The following is a 22,892-nucleotide window of genomic DNA, read 5'->3' as shown; positions in this document are numbered from 1 at the left end:
AGACGAAGATACTGGTGCGAGACAAGTTGTCGGTTAGTATATTAATTTTTAGGCTTTTATCATTTTTTTTAATTATGTTTACAAATATTATAAACCAAAGTATATTATCTTAATATTATTAAATTTCTTACTATTATTTTGTTGTTTTATTTGTAGGTCAATTTTGATTTTAAGGACATATCCCCTGAGGTCATCACCTACTTAGACGAGACCTTCGCAAATCGGTACAAAAATTGGAAGAGCGGTCTTCATGTGCATTTTAAGAAATTTAATGATCTAGAGATTGCTCGCCTAGAGGGTTGCCCATTCGAGTTGAGGACCGGCCAGAGGATTGGGAATGGCTCTGCAACCATTTTACGGACCCAAAATTTGTGGTATGTACATAATATTTTAATAATAATTCATTAATGTTTTAGTTATTTTTTTAAGCTTTTTAAAACACCATTCTGGTTCGAAACCCTTTTCGTATAGGCTTGAGACACGACGTCAGGTAAAAGTATATTAATTTTGAAATTTTATACAATTTATTTTTTATTATTGATTAATAAAATTTTCCTCATTTTTTTTTTTTTTTTGGGGAGGGTTCCAAGTTCCCAAAGATCGACATGTTCAAGGACGTTTACGTTCGACCTAGCAATGAGATCGCTGAGCAGTTTCATGTAAGTAGATGTAATTGTTATTATTCTTATATTTATGAATTGTTCAAATATTATTTATATTTTGTTATTAACCATTATATGTTTTTTCTTTATTATTACAGGCTACTATGGTGGAAAAGGGCGATGCTGTTCCCCAAGAAGCAACATCGCAACTTCCCTCGCAGACCTCGATGGAGGACGTCACTTTACCCGAGGATGTAGGTTTTCAGATCATGATTGAGGTCCTGGATCAAAAGTACGGTCGTCATCATGGCAAGGTTGTTCGGGGTATGGGGAAGGCGTGGGTTCGTGAGACGGGTGCCTCATCTTCCAAATCGACCACAGGAGAGGTCAATGCCCTGAAGGAGGAAGTGACAACCCTAAAAGGTCAGCTTGCAGCCCAGGACGAGCAGATAAAGGCCCATAGTGAGCAAATGAGGGCCCAGAGCGAGCATATAAAGGCTGAGAACGAGCAGATGAGGGTTGAGAACAAGCAGATAAAGGCCCATGGCGAGCAAATGAGGGCCCAGATGAGTATGATTGTACAGGCCTTAGCAATGTCCGGTCTCCAAATCCAGCTGCTAACACCTGATCTTACTCCACCTTTGACCTCTTAGCCACCTCACCTACCCGATACCCAGTAGTTTGATGTATCAAACCTAGAAGACTACTTGTTGTAGTTTTTTCTTTTTTTTGTTCGGACATCTTATATGTACATTTTCATATGGTTTATAATTAAATTTTTTCTTGGTTTATTATTTATTCTTTAGAATTGAATTACAATATTTATTAAAAATTAAATCAAAAATATTTTTGTCAAAAAAATTAAAAAAAACAAAAAAAATAAAAAAATAAAAAGTTTGCGCGACGAAAAAGTTCCATAGTCACGCAAAGACACTTTGCGTGACGCATACCTACGTCACGCAAACCCACTTTGCGTGACGTACGTCACTACGTCACGTAAAGACACTTTGAGTGACGCACAACTACGACATGCAAAGACACTTTGCGTGACGCACACCTATGTCACGCAAACCCACTTTGCGTGACGCACGTCACTACGTCACGTAAAGACACTTTGCGTGACGCATGAAACTTCTTCGTCGCGCAAACCCTGCTTTCACAGGCTTCGCGCGACGCTTGTTGCACGATGAAGGTTCGTCACGCAAATTTTTGCGCGAAGTTTTTTTACTTTGCGCAACGAAGGACCTACGTCACCCAAAGTGTTTTTTGTACTAGTGCACTATTAGATGTGTTTGTTCTCTAAAATGAGAAACTTTTTAACTTTTGATGTTAATAAGGCCAAAAACACTCTAAAATTATAAATTAAGGAGGGTGTATTCCATAGATGTGATTGTGACAGCCCATCCCGAATTATTTGTATCGTAGGTGTGAAATGACAATTTTGCCGTTGGTAATTATTTGTCATTTTGGGGTGATTGTTTTGTTGTTTTGTTGGTTGCACCCAGACCACACACCCACACCCACATCATCTTCTCCCGTGTCTTTCTCTGTCTTAAACTCCCTCTCTCTCTCTCTCCTTCTCACTTGTACGGACGGGACTCAAAACCCTTGCAAACATGACGGATTGAAGTGGAAAATGGTATCTTTGTGTTCGTGAGGTTCATACGAGTTTAACCATACCAATTTCAGGTAAGGAATCCTTCGATTTCACGTCGAACCAGGAATCTCCGATTTGGTCACTGTTCATGCACACGTGAATTATTGACTTTCAGGGAATTTGAAGCTTATAGGAAGCTTAGTGAGGTCCTTAGGAAGCTCGGGGTGGTTCGTTGGGTGGAATTGGACGTCGGGATTGTGAGTTGCAAGTTTGGCCGATTTTTCTTAAATTTCTCCGACGACATCTCGTGATCTTTGGGGCCTTAAACAGGTAAGGAAATGATTTACAAGTTAAGAGCTTCAATTTAGTACCGGTTTCCTGAAATTTGGTGATGAAACGAGTGAGAACGAAGAGTTTGAAGTTTTTACAGGTTTCCGGGGATCGGCGTTTCGCCGGAGAAGAAGGCGGTATATTCCATCAGTTTTAACGGAGTCTGTTAGGGTTTAACGAAATATTCGTGACGGCGTTAACTGATGCTGTCAGTGTGCCTGGCATGTGGTCGGGTGTGGGGAGCGCGTAGGTCCGTGCACTCGTCAGCGCGTGGCAGCACGTGGGGTCTCGAAAAATTATTTTAAAAATATGGGGATGTTTGTGAGGTTGAGTAGATCACGTTGGTATATCCAAACATCCCATTTGAGCATTGTATGAAAAGTTATTACCTAGTTTTGGTTATGTGCTTTAAATTGACGATTTTATAGTTGTTTCGCATATAGGTAAGACCCATCCTGAGGACGAGCGCAATCACTCAAGGCAAGGGGGTTACAACCCTTCCACATATTAGTGAGTGGACTTTTGGTTTTCCGTATATACCTATATACTTGTGTTTTTTTCCCAGAAAATGAAATGAAATGTTTATATGTTTTTAATGTAATGCATAGCGTTTGCCTATTTATTTATGCATTAGTAGTTGCATATATGTATGTTTAGTGCTGCGGACGCACAGGTATGTGCCATGTAAGTTTATGGTTTATGATTGTGAATTAGTGGTTATGTGAGATGCATAGAGACCTCATAACCTGCACCCCCGGTGTTAGTGCTCCCACTCAGAGTAGGGCACAATCCTTCACGTGATGTTCACCTCCCACACCATACGCTCAGCTTGGATCCAAGTTAGGTGCACAGTCCTGTCGTACAGACCATTATAGGTGGTTCTAACTCATAGGTGACCCGCGATTATTCCCCCAGTCTTTACGTGATCGTAGCACTTGAGCGTATTTATTTACACCCAGTCCTGTTGTACAGACCACTTTCAGTGGTTCCGACTCGTGTGCACGTATAGTTAGTGAGTTGGGGATTTGAGCTCTGGATTCAACCGTACAGGTCACGTTAGGTGACTCCGGCTGACATGTTACTTGCATTGATTGACATTACCTGGGTTACTTACATTTTATGTGGAGGCATTCGACATGGCATATTTCTGAACATGTTTTCGATATATGTGTATATTCTATTTTCTGGGAAATTATACAGGTTTTACGGCGAGATGTTAGAACTTTTGATAATGAAATGATTTTGAAAAACTTTGTTTTTGCCTACTCACACTTTCTGTTTTGCGCTCCTCCAGGTTTTAGTTAGAAGCAGCTTTGGTGGTTAACGAGGACTTGACGGTGGTTCTGACAGAACATCACAAATGTAGGATCACCTTTGGGTGTTGTGTATTTAGTATTCGTTCTTCTAGACTGCACTTAGGTTTTCTGTGCTCTGCTTATGTTTATCCCACTTAGTCTCACACTAGTGTGTTACTTTAATTAGTTTATTTAGTAGTTTGGTTTTTATTTATTCGTACTTTTATTATTATCTTTTGCTTCCGCACTGTGCACATGGCTACATCACTCTCACGTGACGGCCAGCACGTCTTGATTACGGTCGGGGTGTGTCAGTGATTGAGTTTAATTGATTTGTAGAGATTTCATGTAAAATTTTAATTTAATTTCTTCGAAATTTAAGAGGGAATTGTGAGATTTGTGAATGCTTAAAATACACTATGAATTCTTTCTAATTCCCTCAAATTCCTCAATTTTAAAATTCTTTAATAAAGAGAAATGTTGGTTGCTTTCCCTATTTGTTTTTCTCTAGCTACCTTCCCCACTTGACATGTATATTCTACTAGCAAATTAGCATAATTCATGCTTTTAAGGTGGAAAAGTAAAATTTATGATTTCAATGCATTAATTATGTGGTTATTTTGCTCGTGGAATACACGTGTCAAGTGATGAGTGGAGAAAGTAGATAAGGAAAGCAAATGAAAAAGGTAGTTAGCATTCCTTTAAAATAAATTCCTCCACCTGAATTGTTATAAACTTATATAAAATTTTAATTGAATACACATGGATTTCAAATTTTTTTTATAAATTACCGCCCCTAATGCAAATTAATAGAGACACATTCATATTTTCGCCCCTAATAATTAATATTCATGTATTGGTACTTTCCTGTTTTGAAGTAGTTCTTTTTTTCGGTCACACGATAGAAAATTCTATTGGATTCAAATGGAAACAGTAACATTGGATGCAAATGTATCGTGTATGCTTAAACTAATCCCACCTATAAACCGCACCATTACGAGTCACAAAGAATCCAGTGGGTGTACCGCCCAGCTACTGACACTGGGAGCAAACACAAATACTACCGACTTCAACTGTTTTCTGAGCCTTTGTATATCAAATACCGCCCCTTCCATCACAGCGTCAATTTGGATATCACCCTTAATCATGTCAATGAGAGTTTTCGAATCCGACTCCACTCAACCTCCATGAAACCTTCTTCTACACAAACAACGAGAGCCGCCCGATCACCTCCTCCGCCTCCACCATAAGACTAGAAACGCACGGGAAGGCATGCAACCATATCCCCCGGCGACTTTGAATTGACATGGTATATATTGAAGATCCAATTCTGTTCTGTAACGGTTGATTTTCCAATATAGTCTTATCCTACGTCTTAACCATGAACGTAATACTTTTTGTTAAAGGAAGAGTGAAAGAATTTCATCTGTTCTTTGCTATGTTTTTCTATAGATTATCTGGTAATACTACTTGTTTACGACAGTCTAATTACATTCAAATTTACATGTGCTTTCTCTCCGTTTGAATTCACGAGTGTTTCTAATACAGTAATTTTAGTTGGATTTCAAATTTAATGGCTAACATATGAACTACAAGCTGAGATCCAAATATAATTAATGTGTCATAATCACGTTAAATGGCATGAAATTTTCCATGTGGACGAGAAAATAATTTGGTAGGAGCTTGAATAACTTCAAGGACGAGTAATTTATCATGAACAAATGGCATGAAACTGATAAGATTATAGGCAGTGGCATTCACTCTTCTGATATCGTAAGTATATATTATTGGAAAACAGATAGATATGGTTTCAGCAGTAAGAAAAAGATACCGCAACTAAAGGAACAACTAACTCATCAAACTTTCAGATAAATTGCACAAATTAACATCAAAACAAAACAAATGCATGTCGAGTGAACCATGAACTAAAAGCCCTCCGTGGCCAAATTAATCACTTAATTTTTTGTTCTTATTTCGAAGGCATGGCGAAGCGGCACAGTGGGCAAACCCTGCTTTTGTCCAACCACTCAACAATGCAATCCTTATGGTAAAGATGCGAGCATGGCATGTGAATTGCTTGCGAACCAACCTCCATCTCCTCCATGCAAACCGAACACGTTGCAGATACTTCCACTCTCGCCTTCTTTAGCTTCTCGATCGATGACTTACTTGCAGGCACAAATTTAGGGTCATCCGTCTCCAAGCCCTCAAATTCATCATCAACAACAACAGTGATGAACGCTGCCATTTGAACAAACATGTCATCACTGTAAGGTCTAGAATCAGTTTCAGCGTCTAGGGATTCTTGTACTATTTTTTCCACCACGGAGTCGCAAATCTGAGGAGGGACATGCAGGAAAGAAACTAGAGCTTCAGCTAGGGCAGCCCTTGACCTGTCTTCATCCATCAAGAAATCGAGTTCGAGTTCAAGTTCCTCGGAGTAGGTTCCTTCGTAGTGTTCACCGTCATCCTCGTCCTCGGAGTGCAAGGCTGCAGGCTGGCTTGAAAATATTATGGCCTTGATAGCCAGCAAGAACTGTGTGCGCGGCAGCTCGTTGTCAGGTTCAAAAACCTCCAAGTGCCTCACTTCGCAATGGTATCCCACCACTTGCCGATCACTTTCACTTTCCATTGGTGGATCACAAAAAGAAATTTAAGAAAATTAAGAAGAAACTAAGAACCTGAGAGATGGAATTAATTAGTACGCTATTTCTAGTTCTTCCGAAAGCGAATTAATACGTGAATTACTTGAGCTATGAATCATAATCCACCTACCCACCTATATATATACACACACGCGCGCGCGCGAATTTCCTTGTTAGGGTAGGAATCATATTTCCAAATGAAACCAGGATTCGGAAATAATAATAAAAAATGGTGATTTTGGATGCGGTACCTATTTATCAACATTCTTTGATTGAAACCTTGTTGGTTTTCGGTTTTTTATTGAAGTCCTTGAAATTAATCCAATAATGTATTTCTATGTAGGTTATTATAATTTTTAATTTAAAATTTGATAAGTTATTTATATTAATGAGATTTTAAATAAAATCCATAATTTGTTGAAAATATATAAAAAAGAAAAATTATACTTAAATAAAACCCATGATTTGTCATTACTTATATTAATGACATTTTACATACAAAAAATTGGTAGTTTTTATACGATACATTTTACATACAAAAAGTTGGCACATTTTATACAAAAAAAGATGATATGTTTTATATAATAGGTATATTTCATTTCATATTAAAAAAAAAAAAAAAAAAAAAACAATGGGTACATTTTACACAAAAGAGATGGTACTTGCCAACAAAAAAAAAAAAAAAAAAAAATCGGTACATTTTACATATAACAAAGTGGTACATTTGCAAAGACAAATGGTTACATTATTAATAAATTATGGGTACAAATAAAAGGTCAAAAAAAATATGAGTACAAATAAAAGTTTGAAAAATATGGACACAAAAAGAATTTAATATATGGATACAAACTCAAATTGAATAGAAAATTGACACAATTTAAAAAAAAAAAAAAAAAAAAGGTTGCAAATTAAAATGGGTACAAACTAAAAATAAAAATATATTATACAAAATTTAGCCATAGATATAAATATATCAAATGTAACGTTTCGAACACTAAATGAATAATTTAAAAATAAAATTTAATTATCTTGATATGTAAAATATTTTATTATTGAAATAATTAATGATGTTTATTAAAACCAAGGGACCTGATTTTTTGAGTACATCGATATTTGTACACTAAGAAGAGGAGGAGTTTGGCAAAGCCACACAATGGACAAACTAATTTGGTATCGAATTCACCATTCACGAGATTCGAACCTAAGACCTTTCACTTTTAAGTGAAGATGAATATCACCAGATCGTAGTATTGAGGGATTAAAATTGAAAAGGAATAAGGTTTCAATCAATGAAGTTGAAAAAAAGAAGGATGTGAACCTAATTTCTTCAATAAAAAAAATATATTAAGAGTGGGGTTCCTTATTTCCTTAGGATTACTAGGCTGTCAATAAAGATATGAGGGTATTATTGTAATTATGCAGCGAAAAAAAAATTAGAAACTTTTGTAAAATGTGTCCATCTTAGAGAACCTAAGTATAACTGAATCTATTATTAATCGCTCGTGTAATTAAAAAAAGGCCAAATGACATTTACACCCTTTAAATTTAGGGTAATTTTCTAAAAAAAACCATAACATTTGAATTTTTTTCACATTGTGCTTTGAGGTTTTAAAATTGTATAAATTTATACCTCTTGTATGTTTGAACCATCTCATCCTCCATTAGATTGATGAGTTTTTTCATCAATATGATGCAAATGTGACTTACACGCCAGCTTCATGTACAAACTTATTGTGTCATCAATTTAGTAAAAGATCAATTAATTAATCAGATCAAATGCCAAAATTGATACAGTTTCATTGTCTTATGGTGTAATATGAAAAAAATGGTTATGTAACATCCCACATCGCCCAGGGAAGTGATCCTTAAATGTATATTCTCATATCTACCTAGCACGAGGCCTTTTGGGAGCTCACTGGCTTCGGGTTCTGTAGGAACTCCGAAGTTAAGCGAGAAGGGGGCTAGAGCAATCCCATGATGGGTGACCCACTGGGAAGTTGCTCGTGAGTTCCCAAAAACAAAACCGTGAGGGAATGGTAAGCCCAAAGCGGACAATATCGTGCTATGGTGGTGGAGCGGGCCCAGGAAGTGATCCGCCCCGGGCCGGGATGTGACAAATTGGTATCAGAGCCAATCCCTGGACGGAAATGTGCCGACGAGGACGTCGGGCCCCTAAGGGGGGTGGATTGTAACATCCCACATCGCCCAGGGAAGTGATCCTTAAATGTATATTCCCATATCTACCTAGCACGAAGCCTTTTGGGAGCTCACTGGCTTCGGGTTCCGTAGGAACTCCGAAGTTAAGCGAGAAGGGGGCTAGAGCAATCCCATGATGGGTGACCCACTGGGAAGTTGCTCGTGAGTTCCCAAAAACAAAACCGTGAGGGAATGGTAAGCCCAAAGTGGACAATATCGTGCTACGGTAGTGGAGTCGGGCCCGGGAAGTAGTCCGCCCTGGGCGGGGATGTGACAGGTTACCTTTTCAAAAATCATTATATTTTGAAGGCAACAATAGCATTTCCAGATAGTTTGAAACCATTATTATATCCGGTGCTTTCATTATATTTTGAAGAATATGAGTCAGTTAATTTAATTAGGAGAACTAGTTTTCAACTAGAATACTTTTGTTTCTTAATAGGGAACTTCTGATTTCTCAATAGGAAACTTTCGAAACTCCTCCGCAACGGGAAGAAGTTCTTCCCGTTCTGGGAAGGCATATTAAGATCAAGTCTTGCCAAAATCGGATTTCCCTTTTGTGGACAAAACACTTCCACGCGTTAAAAAATGGTTCACCCATTTGATTTGACAGTATCCAGTTCACCGATATCCATTGCGTTTAAAGTATCTCCATATCTTGGGCATCCATCTTCTCAAAGATTACTACTTCCCAATCTGTTATTGTCAACTTTAGTAGGCCACCTTGAAAAGGAAAAACACAAAGACGGTAAAAACTCGATCGTCGGGAAGTATGGTGTGGTCAGTCCACTCCCTTATACATATGAGAAGAAAAATCCAAGTTTCTTCCGTAATCAAGAACGTCGCTTAGTAGCACGAACAAGTTTACACACATAAAATGCATTCGCACACAACCCCGGGGATTCCCAAATCAAATATGCATTTCGAAAAGCTAGACGCTTTCTGTGCATGCTACAAGAAATGTTCTACACACCTCAAATAACTGGCATAGTTTGTGTCCAGTTGCCGATTCTAAGGTCATCACATATCTACCGGACCCCAAATATTTCTATCATCAGAAGGAGGAGACTCTAAAAAAGCTCCGAGTTGCGGTCTTCCTGGTTGATTTCTTCCAAGAGGGAAGTTCCAAAATGAATCAGAGTTCTCAAAGAAGATGTAAAATGCGACAGCGGATGCCAAAAACATCCCTAAAAGCACCAGATAGATCTGCCACTCTGCATTTTTGAAACAAGGGGTAAGCAAAATTGTCAACCACATACGCACGCGCACGCACAAACACACACAAACAGAGAGAGAGAGATACCTTTCCAATCTGCTGGAACATTTAACTTAGTCACCACAGCTCCCCATTGATTAGAAGTAGTAAGCACAACCCTGAAACCAAGGAATATGTTAGTATAAAACAACCAAAAGGGGAGAGAATTATATTTTTTTTTTGGGTGAGAAATACAATATCTAAATATACAGCAAAATCGTCTCAAATTTGAATTTCATTCGACGTATCCAGCAAGGGTTGGTACTCATTCCAATGAAAAGTATCAAGAATCAAGACAAAGCTTTCAGAAAAGTATAAAGAATCAGAAGAACGAAAAAAAAAAAGAGCAAGCATGTACTTATTTGTACTGCTTTACAAAATAAAGTTAAATTCAATTATATTTAAGAAATGGTTAAGAAGTCCTTTGATGTTTAAGCATTGATCAATCAATTATGGTGCTTCAAAATACAACACATATGTGTAGAACTGGTTCGAAAGCCTTACCTTTCAGTTGGACAGAACTCCAAAGTTTCAATGCCTGTACCCAGATGTAGCCTCTTACTCCAGTGGCAAATTTCCATTTTCTTAACTTCAACCACGCATATATCACCATCTTTGCTTCCCCTGCAATTTTAAGAATAAATAATTGCACATTAGCCAAAGCGATATCATAAACCATGTTACAAACATATGGCATTCTCAAATTTACCAAGTCATCAGAACACTGTATCCTCATGTTTTGTGACTCATTGTACGATCGAAAAAAGAACATAATGAATGATTGATTCATATACTTTGGTTTTGAATAAGTAAAATAGCAGATTGAAAGTATGGTGTTCTCGCTCTTATACGTGTACTCAGTAAGTGAATACATGTGTAAGCACACCAATCTGTGTGTATCAAACTATTAACCTACTCGAGTCGCTAAGTGTCAACAAGTCTTCCATATAGTATCCAACTACCAGCAATCTGTGAGTTTAAAATCGATGCACCCAGCAGAGAAATTTGTTATCTAACAAATAGTCAAGTAAAGCCTATTACTATAAACAAAGGATCAAATGCAAAGTTAAGTGCTTACAGTGCAAGATATTTCCCATCTTTGCTAACAGACATAACAGAAGCAGACTTTTTAAGTAGCCGCTTATGCCCAATTTTACTCCATGTACTTATGTCCCAAACTGCAGTGAGAGCTTTATCGCCTGTTTGATTCATACAAATACATTTAATTGTCTGGTAACCAATAATATAGCAGTACAGATTATTTTTCTTCAGAATTCAGAGAGGTAGACCTTTTTGAACAGTGCAAAACAGAAAGGGTTTTGTCCCATCTTTGGAAAACCGGCATAGTTCAATCTTTTCATCCTGTAAAAATAAAAAACAAAACATTATGCCAAAATCCCACCAAAGGAAAAAAGAAACCTAATATTATGCGAATATAAGAAAATCGGCAGTTTATTTTCAAAAGTTAAAGAAATCATTTATACCGAGTTGCGAGTCAAAGTAGTCAAAACACCATCTTCCAGCTTCCATATTCTTGCTGAGCCATCAGTAGATGTTGAAGCTAGGAACTCAGAGTCTAGGCTAGAATATAATACAAAAAGGTTTGAAATATTAAGAATCAAGAATAGGACAAATATGGAAATCTTAAAATAAATTCAGTCTATAAACAAAAGAAAATAAAAAGGAAAATAAACCCATTAGCGCCTGTTTTTTTTTTTTTTTTTTCATTATATTACCAACTTGTAATTTTTATACTATATTCAATCACGACTGAGATGGTTCAACAATGAGTTCAGAGATTCTTTGATGAGTGGAATAAGTACTGCAAGAAAGCGTAAAGGTTTTCTCCTATGTAACTACATTGACATTGCTTAAAAAAATACATAACTCCTTTTACAGTCATATCCCAATCTCGTTTCTCACCTGAAATCCATATCACGCACAGACTTATGCGCTTTTGGTTCATCTAAGATTATTCGCAGGCTTGGCCACTCCAAAATTCTCAAATGCCCATCCTACAGTTAATTAGGACATAAGTAAAAACATGTTTCAAACAAAAAAAGATAACTAGAGTAGCAGCACGAGAAGTCAAATGATAATAATGGATGGAACTATAGATTACTGCTTACCACACCACCAGTAGCTAATTTAGATCCATCAACACTAAAAGCTAGACAATTCTGGGGACCAATTCCTTGCAGAGGAGGTAGTTCTTTTGCCAGCAGCTTTGCTGTTGATTCTTGGCCATATAACTCAAACGATCTACAATATTTAAAAAAACCTCATTTGACGGCTAGATGCTAAAGTGGCAACGTAAGGCAAAGTACCAATGGTGGTCATATTTGGAATACACAGTGTCTGCTAAGTGTCGATAAAAAGACCAGCTAACACAGAAGGAGAAGCAAAAGGAGAAGAAGGTAGACTAGTCTATGACCAATAGCGAGTTAGACATAAAATTCATGCAATAAAGTATCCTCATCATCCTTTTGACTCTGTCTTAGTTTTCTCCTTATAAACCCCACCAAAAATTGAATGATATCTTGATATGAAACTTATGTTCTTCAGTTTAAGTGAATCAAAATATGCAACTATAAAGCATTGATATTAGGCCACTTCAGAATCAAGAAGAACGAGACCAAATTATCTTTTGGTTTCTAAATTTCAACTGATCCAATAAAGCAAAGATATCATTTCCACTCAAATAAAATAGCATTGAAAAGCCAGAAGGAATTCCACAGATACGTTTACCCCGCTATCAAAGCCCTAATAGTGTATAGTTTTATCAAATATTCAAGCAGTGAATCATATGGTTAGCTTTAGGTTAATCAAACAGAGCTACACCGACAACATCAACCACCTTTTCCATGTCAAAGTTGAGTCCCTACTTAGGTTCCAAACTGGTTTGTGATACTATAAAATGTGAAAGCTTCATCGAGACATTCACCGGTTACAGAGACCAAAATCATATTAACTATCACAAGACCCTATATAAACTTGGTTCATATTGATGATAAATTTTCCAGCATATCATACACACGTGGAAGTGTATGAAGGAAAGGAAAAAGATAAGCTCCAAGGGAATGGAAACTCCGTGCTTAACCAAGAATGACATATCCCACTGAACATGAATTGTAAACATAGTAAGGGCCAATCTGGAAATGCTTCTCGAAAACCCTACATAAGCGCTATTACAAGAAGCACTTCTATTAGAAGCCTGCTGAAATTTTTAATAAAAATTCAATTGCTTCCGTAAAAGCACTTCCAGGTAATTTCAAACCCATGAGCACTTTTGTAACTTTTTCGACCAAACATTGTCGTAAATGCTTCTGGTTATCTAAAACCACCTTAGCTATTTTAAAACCACTTCACTAGAGGGTAGAGGCCTTAATTACCACTAGTTAATCAATAAAGTGTGTCATTAAATAAAGTGATGGATTCGCTGACTAGAAAATTATACATATAGGCTACAGATTCATCTTATATAAATCTCGCAACGGTACGATTCATAGAAAACAACAAAAAAGATGGTAAATTTGGAAGGAAAAAAAAAAAAGTACAAGAGAAAGATGCTCACCTGCAGCCACCATTAGAGGTAGAGCAAACGACGTCGTCGCCGCTTGGGTGCACCGCAATCGAAACTACGTCACCCTCCACTTCTTCAAGCACATACGTCGTCTACAAAATAACCAACAACCAAATTAGTAAACCCCAACCCAACACAAAAGTCAAACTCGACCTTCCTTGGAGCTCTCTTACGTTAACCCCTCAAACAAAACAAAAACCCAATTCACAGAGGAAGAAAAAGCTTCCAAAATATATATATATATATATAAACACGGATTTTAGAGAGAGAAAGAGAGAGACCAGGGGAGAGGAGGAGTGAGAAGTGGTCTTGGGGTCGAAGGAGAAGATTTCGAGAACTGACGAAGAGGAAGAAGGGGAGTCCTTAGCCCTGGACCTCCCAAACACCACCCAATTGGCGTTTTCGGAACGGCGGATCCACGACCCGCACGTGACGGGACCCTGCTGATCTGACCCACCGCTCGCCATTCAATTCAACTTGGGAGAGAGAGAGAAGCAAGAGGCAAAGTCTGATTCAGATGGAAGAAGAATTCAGGAATTCGTTAGAGATTTAATCCTTTTTTTTTGTTTTTATTATTTATAGAGGGATTGAAAAAAAGAAAGGAAAAGTCCGAAAAGGATTATGTTGTTGTTGTTATTGTCGTTGTGGGTCCTACGTATGTACATCGACGATGGTGATGCCGGTGACAAAGCTGGCCGTGATCGATGTCAACGCCTTTGTGAAGCATTGTTGATGGATATTCGCTCAAAATTCTACGCGGTTTTAACTTTCCCATTTCTGCTCTTGAGGCCCATTTAAGGCCCATCGATAGTTTCTGCATTACCTTTTAGCCCAATTTTAGAGCATCACTAAAATAGAAGTAAAAAGTCTGCATGAGCAATAACAGTTAAAAAAAAACAGCTTCAGTGTTTTCCAATAAAAATGTCAGTTCCTACGTGGCATGACGTAAGTTGTTTTTGGTATTTTTTTCTTACAGTTTGTCCTTAGTCCATTACATCATCACACATTGCCATTAACATTTCCAATACTAAGAAACAAATATTTTTTTTTTTAACAAATGATATTATCTACACTAAGAGAAATGGATGAAGTTTACCTGTTGTTGTACATGCTAAATTACTACATACGTTTTTGTTTTTTTTTTTTGTCAATTGTTTAGTATTAACATTTCATTATTTTTGTACACTTTTTTGTGCTAGGCACCTTATGTGCTTATGCTTCCAGGCTTTACCACAAACTTCCATACTCCTTCCCTCTCTCACTTTTTCTGCAAACAAGTTTAAGATAATAAAGAAAAAAAAACTCTACAAAAACAACAAGAGCCAAACCCCTAAACCAATCTGAATCTTTTGTTGTGTCCTCTAATTAAAATATGAATTTCGTGGGCTTTATTATGCTAAATCAGCAAATTCATCAACATACATTCACCGGTTTGATTACTGTGTCCTCTAATTCAAAGAGACTACAAAATTGCATAAGAACTTGTAATTTGAAATTGGGGAAAACATAATAAATTTGAAGAAAAACAGCAACCATGTTGAATTTCCACGCATGCATTTTGAGTTTAAAACTCTCTCGTTATCTAAATTATTGTAATAATTTCGTGCGTCATCTATTCTTTAAAAATTAAGAACAAACATATGTATACTGGCGTATTTTTTGGTGAAAGGGGCGCCAAACTTCAGGGGCATTTTTGTGATTATACAAAAATTTGTTTTTTCGGTAAAACCTCTCAGCTCTAGTCCGATACTAAAACCCCACCGTTCTCTTCTGGTTCTCCGTCGGGAAATTCCAGACCGCTGTTGGCCAAATCCGCTTCTCGATTTCTGTCTTCTCTCCCTCTCCCTCTCGAGCAGCAACAACTAAGTCGCAGTCATAAAGGTATTGCTTTTGTTCATCTAACGTTGTACCATAGAATGTTCACCAAGTGTTGGATGATATGTCCAATCAACATTTCCAATCTTGGTGGTTTGTTTTTTTGCTTGCTATTTCTGTTCTAGTGTCTTATGTTGCGTACTTCTTGTCTTATGTTTCTGTTTAATTTCTTACGTTTGTGATTTGCTATTCCTTTGGTGCTCGAAAAATCCCAGAATTTGATTATCTCAAACTCAGTTGTTTTTCTCTTGGTTGTATAACAAATCCACCATTTTAATTGGGTTGGTTGGTTGGTTTGTACGGGATGTGTGTGGGTGTGGCGCGTGAAATGTTGTGGGTTTTCAAGCTAAAAGATTTATGTGGACCGGTTTATCTTTTTTTCATTAGAAAAATCAAATTTGAATGTCGTAGTTGAATTCTATTACTCATTAAGTTTCAGGGCATTTTGAGTTTGAAGGATATGAAACTGCGGTAATCAAGATGGGTGTGAAACTAGATGGTCGCACTATTGCACCTGCAACGGAACAGGTATGGATGAATTCTTATTTTATTTTATCTTTGTGTAAATCAATTGGTTATATTTTATCTAGAAGCTCTGTAAGATCTGCTTGCAGTCATGATTCTACTCAGTCTCATTGGATATGTTTGTTAGATGTTTTGTTAGGTGGAGATATTCGAGTTTTTTTGGCATTTTAGTTACAATAGCTCTCTGGTTCAAGCTGGAGGAGAGTGGGAGGTTGGAATGTCTTTCACTTACGAAATTGAAAAATAAATGGGCAGTATCTTAATTTGCAGGTGAAGGTTTCTGATGAGTTAGATAAGAGAGTGAAGAAGTTTCTAAGAGGTGCAGAAGCCATTTTGGAGGTATGGCCTAGAAAGTTTGATTTTTCATGAAGCTTTTTACTTGCTTTTTTGTCACTGTATCTTGAATTTTTTTGTTTTTTGTTTTGTTTTCAGGACTTGCAAGATAAGAAATTGAAGGGTCCAACTCGCTGTTAGAGAAGAATTATATGGAAAATCTGCACAAGCTGCTGCCAAGGCTGAGAAGGTGATTTATTTATTTTAATGTGATTTGTCGGTCTTTTAAAACTTCGAATGGAAGCGAAAAAGAATCTTACATAGTGCCATGCTTAAGTAGTAGACTGGATTCTGTATTTTCTCTTTTCCAGTTGCATACTTTTAGTATTAGAATTTTCTCTGATTTACTGAGTTCATACCGGTCGATCTTTTATATGATATTTTGCTTCTCCTGTTCTTTTAGTCCATGTCATACTCATGACAATTGATTTGAATGTTTTTTTTCTTTATTTTTTATTTTATCAAAATTATCAGTGGCTTCTGCCAAGTGAGGGAGGCTATTTGGAGACTGAAGGTATAGAGAAGACATGGAGGATCAAACAAGAGTCAATTGCACGTGAAGTAGATATCTTAAGCTCAAGAAGTCAACATGATATTGTCTTACCAGGTTGAAACCCAATCTTCTATTATTGACCTAAGCAAATTTATTTTTGGAATGTCCTGAATTTGGAAACCATATCTTGTTGTGTATCTTTCTCATATCAGTTATGCAAATTCTGCTTTAGCTGACCTAATCAAATTTAGTTTTCGAATGACCTGAACTTGGACTCAGATAGTTCCTTATTTTTTTATGCATTAGGTCCTATTATACAGATGATTCCAATTCATGTTATTGTGGATGTTCATTCACTTCATTGTACACCGATTTATTAGTAATGCTAACCATCTTAACCGCTGTTCTTTTTAGCTAAATTGTTCATTTTGGACTGCCTACAGTCCAAGATACTTGAAAAATCACTCGAATATGACATGGCTCCTTAATAACAACTAGGAACATAAATAGTGAACAGAACATAAAACGCAAACAAAACAAATAAAAGTAACTAACGTTTGAAGCTAACTACAACCCAACCCAAGGTGGCTACCCACTTAGTCTTGGAAATGTCTGATCTTACTCTAAAATGTGTCACTGACTCATAAATCTTATCTGCAGATCTGGGTCCGTACACGCTGGACTTTACCTCAAGTGGTTGATATATGGCAGTCGGTGGACGCAAGGGCCATCTGGCTATTGTAGACATGAAAAATATGAGCCTGATTAGAGAAATTCAGGTATTTTTGGCAGTATGAGTTCAAAATAAAATAGCCAAACTGTAGTTTCAACATCAGTAGTGATACTTTTGCAGTTTTATATTGTGACCATACATTATACAAAATTGTTCGTCTCTTGCTATGTATATTTAGATGTGTTCCCTTGTCCTAGGCTTCATATGTAAAGTTTGAATGTACTAGTGGTGAATTTAATGGACTAAATAAGATGCTAATTTCCTAACAAGCATTTTTAATTCTTCATTGTTTGTTGAAACAATTTACTTTTTGTAGTTTGTAGATAAGTCACAGGGAGAAAGAATGAAATTCATCATGCAAGTTTGTTCAAACAATTTAATCTTTGCACCTTGTCAAGTTGTGTGATGTTTTGAGTCAAATTATCAGTTCAATGTAATGGGAGTTTTCTATTAGTTCTTTTAGATGGGTGAATGTTAGGCAATTTTCTTTTTTTTATGGTCATTAGTGTGAAACATACTTTCTATGTTTTAAATGATATGCTGGAATGTTGGGTGCTTCTTTTATTTGTACCTCTGGGTTTAATTGGAACATTGGACTGATAAGCCAATTGTTTTTGTTCAGGTTAGAGAAACAGTGCATGATGTGACGTTGTTGCACAATGAGATGTTCTTTGCTGCTGCCCAGAAAAAGTATAAAACTGTTTTCTGTACTTGACTCAATATTATCTGTGTTGGCAATCTTTTGAGTTTTACTGGGTAAACTGTTGCTTGATATAGATGGAAATTTTCTTCTGCTGCATGCGATTGACATTGTCAAACATCAATATTCCTGTCTTATATGTTTTTCGGTTTCAAAAAATGGATGACTACACTAGACATTGTTGGTTTGGAGAGTTATTAATCCTCTCATAACCACACTTTTCTATCCCTGGTGGTTGCATGGTGATGAATTTTACTTCGTTTTCTATACACTGACTTAGCGAGTTTGCCCTTTTTCCTAGTTGTGGGATTCAAATTAAGTTGTTTTGGCCAGTGGTTTCCATAAAGCAGCAATCCTCTTGCTAGTTATCAGTGACTAAAATATTTCTCTGCATCTTTGCTCTCTGAACTTGGTGCTACTACCATACTATGTTACAGGTGCAAGGCTTGGTTTATGGTGCTCAAAACTGTTTTATCATCAATCAGTCATCTTTTTGCTTCTGTTTCCATACAAGTTCTTTAGGACTCATCCTACTGTACTCATTTAACCAATTATAATTTCAACTCATGTTTCTTTACAACCTATATTCTACTGTGGCATTTTGGTCATGTACATTTTCTTTTCTTTTTTTATTTTATTATTTTCTTTTTTTATTTTTTATTTTTAACTTTTTTATGTTCTACATAAGTTTTCTAAATGATGTTGTGTTACATAATGTTTTGTACTATTTAGTGTAGCTAACCATTTTAATTAATGATAGGTATCCATATATTTATAACCGCGATGGTACTGAACTTCACTGCTTGAAGGTTAGTTTACAGTATTGAATAAATTGTGTCTAACCACATGGTTCACAATCCTGCAAGCATTCTTAAGCCTTTGCCCAACTATTAGTTACATAACCAATTACTCTATTATTGCAAATGCTAATTTTCTCTTCGCATGTCTCTGTGTTTAAGTTATCTCATGGTGGTGTATGTATTATGAACCTGTTAATCACTTATTTCTTGACTTCATATTCCTGAAGAGTCTATATAAAAGACGGAATGAAGTTTTTAAAGCTCTCCAGATAGATCCGTGATGGTCTGTAACATTAAAAGTATTTTAAGATTGGTGCATTATCTTATTACTCAAACTATCTGTGATTCCAGTCTTTTTATAATAAATGCTTAATTCATAATTAAAAGCAATTCTGAACTGTGATTTGCCGCCTGTAAAACAGTACTGCTGTTCCCTTTATAAAGTGGTTTAGGTGAATTCTTAGGCAGGTCAGGTAAAACGTGTCAATAATAGGAAATGAAACCTTCATCAATTGTGACATGTCAAAGAGTTCCTTGTGATTGCGTTGTTAAGGCAACCCTAATATTCAGATGCATCGTTATGGAACTAAAGTTATACTTCTTATCATATAGGAACATGGCGCAGTTTTAAGGCTTCAGTTTTTGAAATATCACTTTCTCTTGGCATCAGTAAACAAATTTGGGCACTTCGTTATCAGGACATAACAATGGGCAGGATGATAGGTAGTTATGGGACAGGCTTAGGCCGTACTGATGTGATGCAGGTGAACCCCTACAACGGGGTTGTTGCTTTGGGTCATTCAGGTGGTAAGGTTTCCATGTGGAAACCTACAAGCTCTGCTCCCCTCCTTCAGAGGCTGTGTCACAAGGGTCCCATCTCAGCTATGGCATTTCATCCTAATGGCCATCTCATGGCCACAGCTGGGAAAGAGAAGAAAATCATGCTTTGGGATTTAAGGAAACTTCAGGATCAGCCTCTTCAAACTTTACCGGGCAATGCAACGACTTTGGATTTCAGTCAGAAAGGTCTGCTTGCTCGTGGGACTAGTTCATATGTGCAGATCCTGGGAGATTTTTCTGGGACTCAGAACTACGAGAAGTATATGGATCATACAATGATTAAAGGGTACCCAATAGGAAAGGTGTTGTTTCGACCTTACGAAGATGTCCTGGGCATAGGGCACTCCATGGGGTGGTCTAGTATTCTGATTCCTGGTTCTGGAGAACCCAACTTTGATACCTGGGTGGCGAATCCATTTGAAACATCTAAACAGAGAAGAGAGAAGGAAGTGCACACTCTACTTGATAAGCTCCCACCTGAGACAATCATGTTGAATCCAACAGAGCTTGGCACCCTAAAGCCTCAGAGGAGGAAAGAGGGGCGAACAAAGGAGGAGAAAGAGGCAGAGATGGAAGCTGCCGTGGAATCTGTCAAGGGCGTTGAACATAAGAAGAAAACAAAAGGGAGGAATAAGCCGAGTAAGAGGGCAAAGAAGAAGCAGGAGATGATCGTGAGCGCCAAAAGGCCGTTCTTGGAGCAACAAAAGAAAGAGGAAGAACAAGTGGCTAGGAAGAAGCAGAAAGTAAGTGAGCATGTAGAACAACCAACAGCCTTGCAGAGGTTTGTTCACAAGAAAGCAGCTACTTGATTGTGCTGATCTAGGTCTCGCTCTTGTCTTGTATTTTAAGGTAAAGTGTATACCAAAATTTTGTTTGCATTTCATATATTGAAATCTTCTACTTTTCTATAAGAAGAAACATTCAAAATTCTAGATCCCAAAGGGAGTGTTTGGTTTTTTATTACAAATGTTAATATTGTTCGAAACTACACTAAGCGGAGGGATATGATTTGAACCCGAGACACAGGAAATGTTGCTTTGGCAGGCTTGCATGTGGGACTAGACTTTAAAGAATTCAATCCATGTTTGTTGGTTATTCCGATTGGAAGGTTTTTATACTGTACACTGGAGCACGGTATGCATTCAACTTTTGGACCATTAGATTCTTTGGACGTTTTGAATAAATATAAACTACGTATTAATATATATACTTATTTGTTTGCCAACTAAAAACCAACGAAAATAGTAGAAAGGACAAAAAATGTGAACGTTACAATAATTTCGCACAAATAAATTTTTGCTGTTTTTTATGAGCCTCACCCGATCGATACCCTAGGCTCTCTCTCTCTCTCTCTCTCTCTCTCTCTCTCTCTCTCTCTCTCTCTCTCTCTCTCATTTGCATCCACATCTCTTTCTTTTTTCTTTCCACTTTTTCCAACTTTCTCGTTAATGTTAAGGAGACTAAATTTGTAAACTAAACGAAATGGAAGTTGATGATTGCATCTTAGGTTTTTGACACAACATTTTATAATGTTGGCATACCTATGCCAAAAACATTAGGTGGAGAGAGCATGAATAGTCCCACTTTTGAGAGTCTCCTAAGCATTTCTATAAAGGCGAAAGAGAAATGCTAAGGAGACTCTCAAAAGTGGGACTCTCTATGTACTTTTTGCCATGTTTTTAACACAATTTTCATGCCAACATTATAAACCAATGTTTCAAAACATGAGGTTGTAGAGAATCCATGAAGAATCCGACTCTGAAATAATCTCTTTAGCATTTCTCATATCAAAATTCATAGAGCCAGATGAGACGACACTCTTGTTTTTTCATGATAATCCACCGTGCCATATATAGGTTTCAAAATTTGTAACCAAGCAACAATAATTCTGATAGGTTTTAAATTTCGGTTGTTTAATTTTAATTTTTTTTTTCTTTTCATGGTTGTTTCATTTATTTATGGGTAGTACTATTCACACACATCTTTAATCGGGTGTGTTGATAACACCATCCTTAAATTTAGCATTTGGCTTGGCATTGTGCCTATAAAGGATTACGTTTATCCTGTTCATATCGTTTTAACAGATTTTTAACATATCACCTGATAATTACCATAGCTGTTAAAAGATTGTATTATTTCGAGTAGATTATATCGTTTCTGTTAATAATTGTGCAAGAAATTACCGAACCTAATTGTGCTGTCTTATAGCAAAAACAGAATTCCATGAACTACTACCACATTAACTTTTTGAGATGAAATGATAGCAATTTCTTGGAAATTAGGATTACAAGCGACCTTTTTAGGGATATTCTGTCTCATTCACGTCCGCAATACAATATTTTGGAGTGAGAGTGTTACTAGATTTGGGATTTGGATCCTCTCCTGAGCTAATGGAGAGGTTCCTCCTGACCCATTATCATTGACTGTTGGATTTTTTCAACAGTTACAATTATTATAACTTTAAAAAGATCATTGTTTGTAGCCACGATGATAGTTCAGGAGGATCTCTCTCCAATCCCCTAGATTTGGATTGATAGATTCTCTTCAACATAAAAAGTAACAATGAATTAACGAAATTTCAGCATACAAGACAACATATTCATGAGGGTTGATATAAACACTTAAATTGATATAAGCAATTAAATCCATCATTGATACACAAAGAAAAGATTCTTTCAGGAGAAATTGTTACAGGAAGAAACCCAAGTCCACACTCTACGTATTTCTGATGGCTAGGTATTTCTGATGGCAGAAGAAACTAAGTCAATGACAGAAGAAACTATGTCAATCAGATTCTTCATCCAACCTGATGACAAAAGAAATTAAGTCATCAAATTCTGCATCAACCTATATGGAAACCCTGGTCTCTCGTAGGGAATTAGAATTCAGGAGGAGGAGACAAGGAATAACGCGCGAGAGCTCGCAATGCGACTGAACCTACTGGAGGGGGAGGGCGCAGAGAAAATTCGGCATCTGCAGCCGGAGACGAAGACTGAAGGCGCAAATGATTATACAGAAAAATCACGGTCGGTCGAACAAATAGAGAAATGCCCTTGAGAAACTCAGGAAGGCCATAGAAAAGATAGCAAA

The 22,892-nt window shown here is 36.9% G+C and overlaps 3 protein-coding genes and 1 long non-coding RNA gene across 4 annotated transcripts; 2 read left to right on the top strand and 2 right to left on the bottom strand.

Annotated features, from left to right (window-relative positions):
- Positions 1-5,793: 5,793 nt before the first annotated feature.
- LOC137747977 (E3 ubiquitin-protein ligase SDIR1-like) lies at positions 5,794-6,456 on the bottom strand. Its single transcript, XM_068488097.1, has one exon. It carries the CDS (start codon positions 6,454-6,456, stop codon positions 5,794-5,796), a length of 663 nt encoding a protein of 220 aa, XP_068344198.1.
- Positions 6,457-9,389: 2,933 nt separating this feature from the next.
- On the bottom strand, positions 9,390-14,068 carry LOC137747194 (SEC12-like protein 1). The gene is made up of 10 exons (XM_068487245.1): positions 13,785-14,068; positions 13,495-13,595; positions 12,050-12,182; positions 11,844-11,935; positions 11,405-11,501; positions 11,210-11,282; positions 10,999-11,119; positions 10,425-10,544; positions 9,969-10,039; positions 9,390-9,879 (listed from the first exon to the last, which is right to left on the bottom strand). Exons 1-10 carry the CDS (start codon positions 13,968-13,970, stop codon positions 9,686-9,688), a joined length of 1,188 nt encoding a protein of 395 aa, XP_068343346.1. The 5' UTR covers positions 13,971-14,068; the 3' UTR covers positions 9,390-9,685.
- Positions 14,069-17,387: 3,319 nt separating this feature from the next.
- LOC137748992 (uncharacterized) lies at positions 17,388-18,972 on the top strand. Its single transcript, XR_011070141.1, has 3 exons — positions 17,388-17,508; positions 18,085-18,152; positions 18,923-18,972. It is a non-coding gene; the product is annotated as an uncharacterized lncRNA (long non-coding RNA).
- Positions 18,973-19,218: 246 nt separating this feature from the next.
- On the top strand, positions 19,219-20,732 carry LOC137748991 (probable U3 small nucleolar RNA-associated protein 7). The gene has a single exon (XM_068489173.1). It carries the CDS (start codon positions 19,670-19,672, stop codon positions 20,609-20,611), a length of 942 nt encoding a protein of 313 aa, XP_068345274.1. The 5' UTR covers positions 19,219-19,669; the 3' UTR covers positions 20,612-20,732.
- The last annotated feature ends 2,160 nt before the right edge of the window (positions 20,733-22,892 follow it).

The sequence above is a fragment of the Pyrus communis genome, chromosome 10 (genome assembly GCF_963583255.1).
Source record: "Pyrus communis chromosome 10, drPyrComm1.1, whole genome shotgun sequence".
In the NCBI taxonomy this organism is placed as follows: Eukaryota; Viridiplantae; Streptophyta; class Magnoliopsida; order Rosales; family Rosaceae; genus Pyrus; species Pyrus communis.
This window is presented reverse-complemented; position numbering and strand designations above follow the sequence as displayed.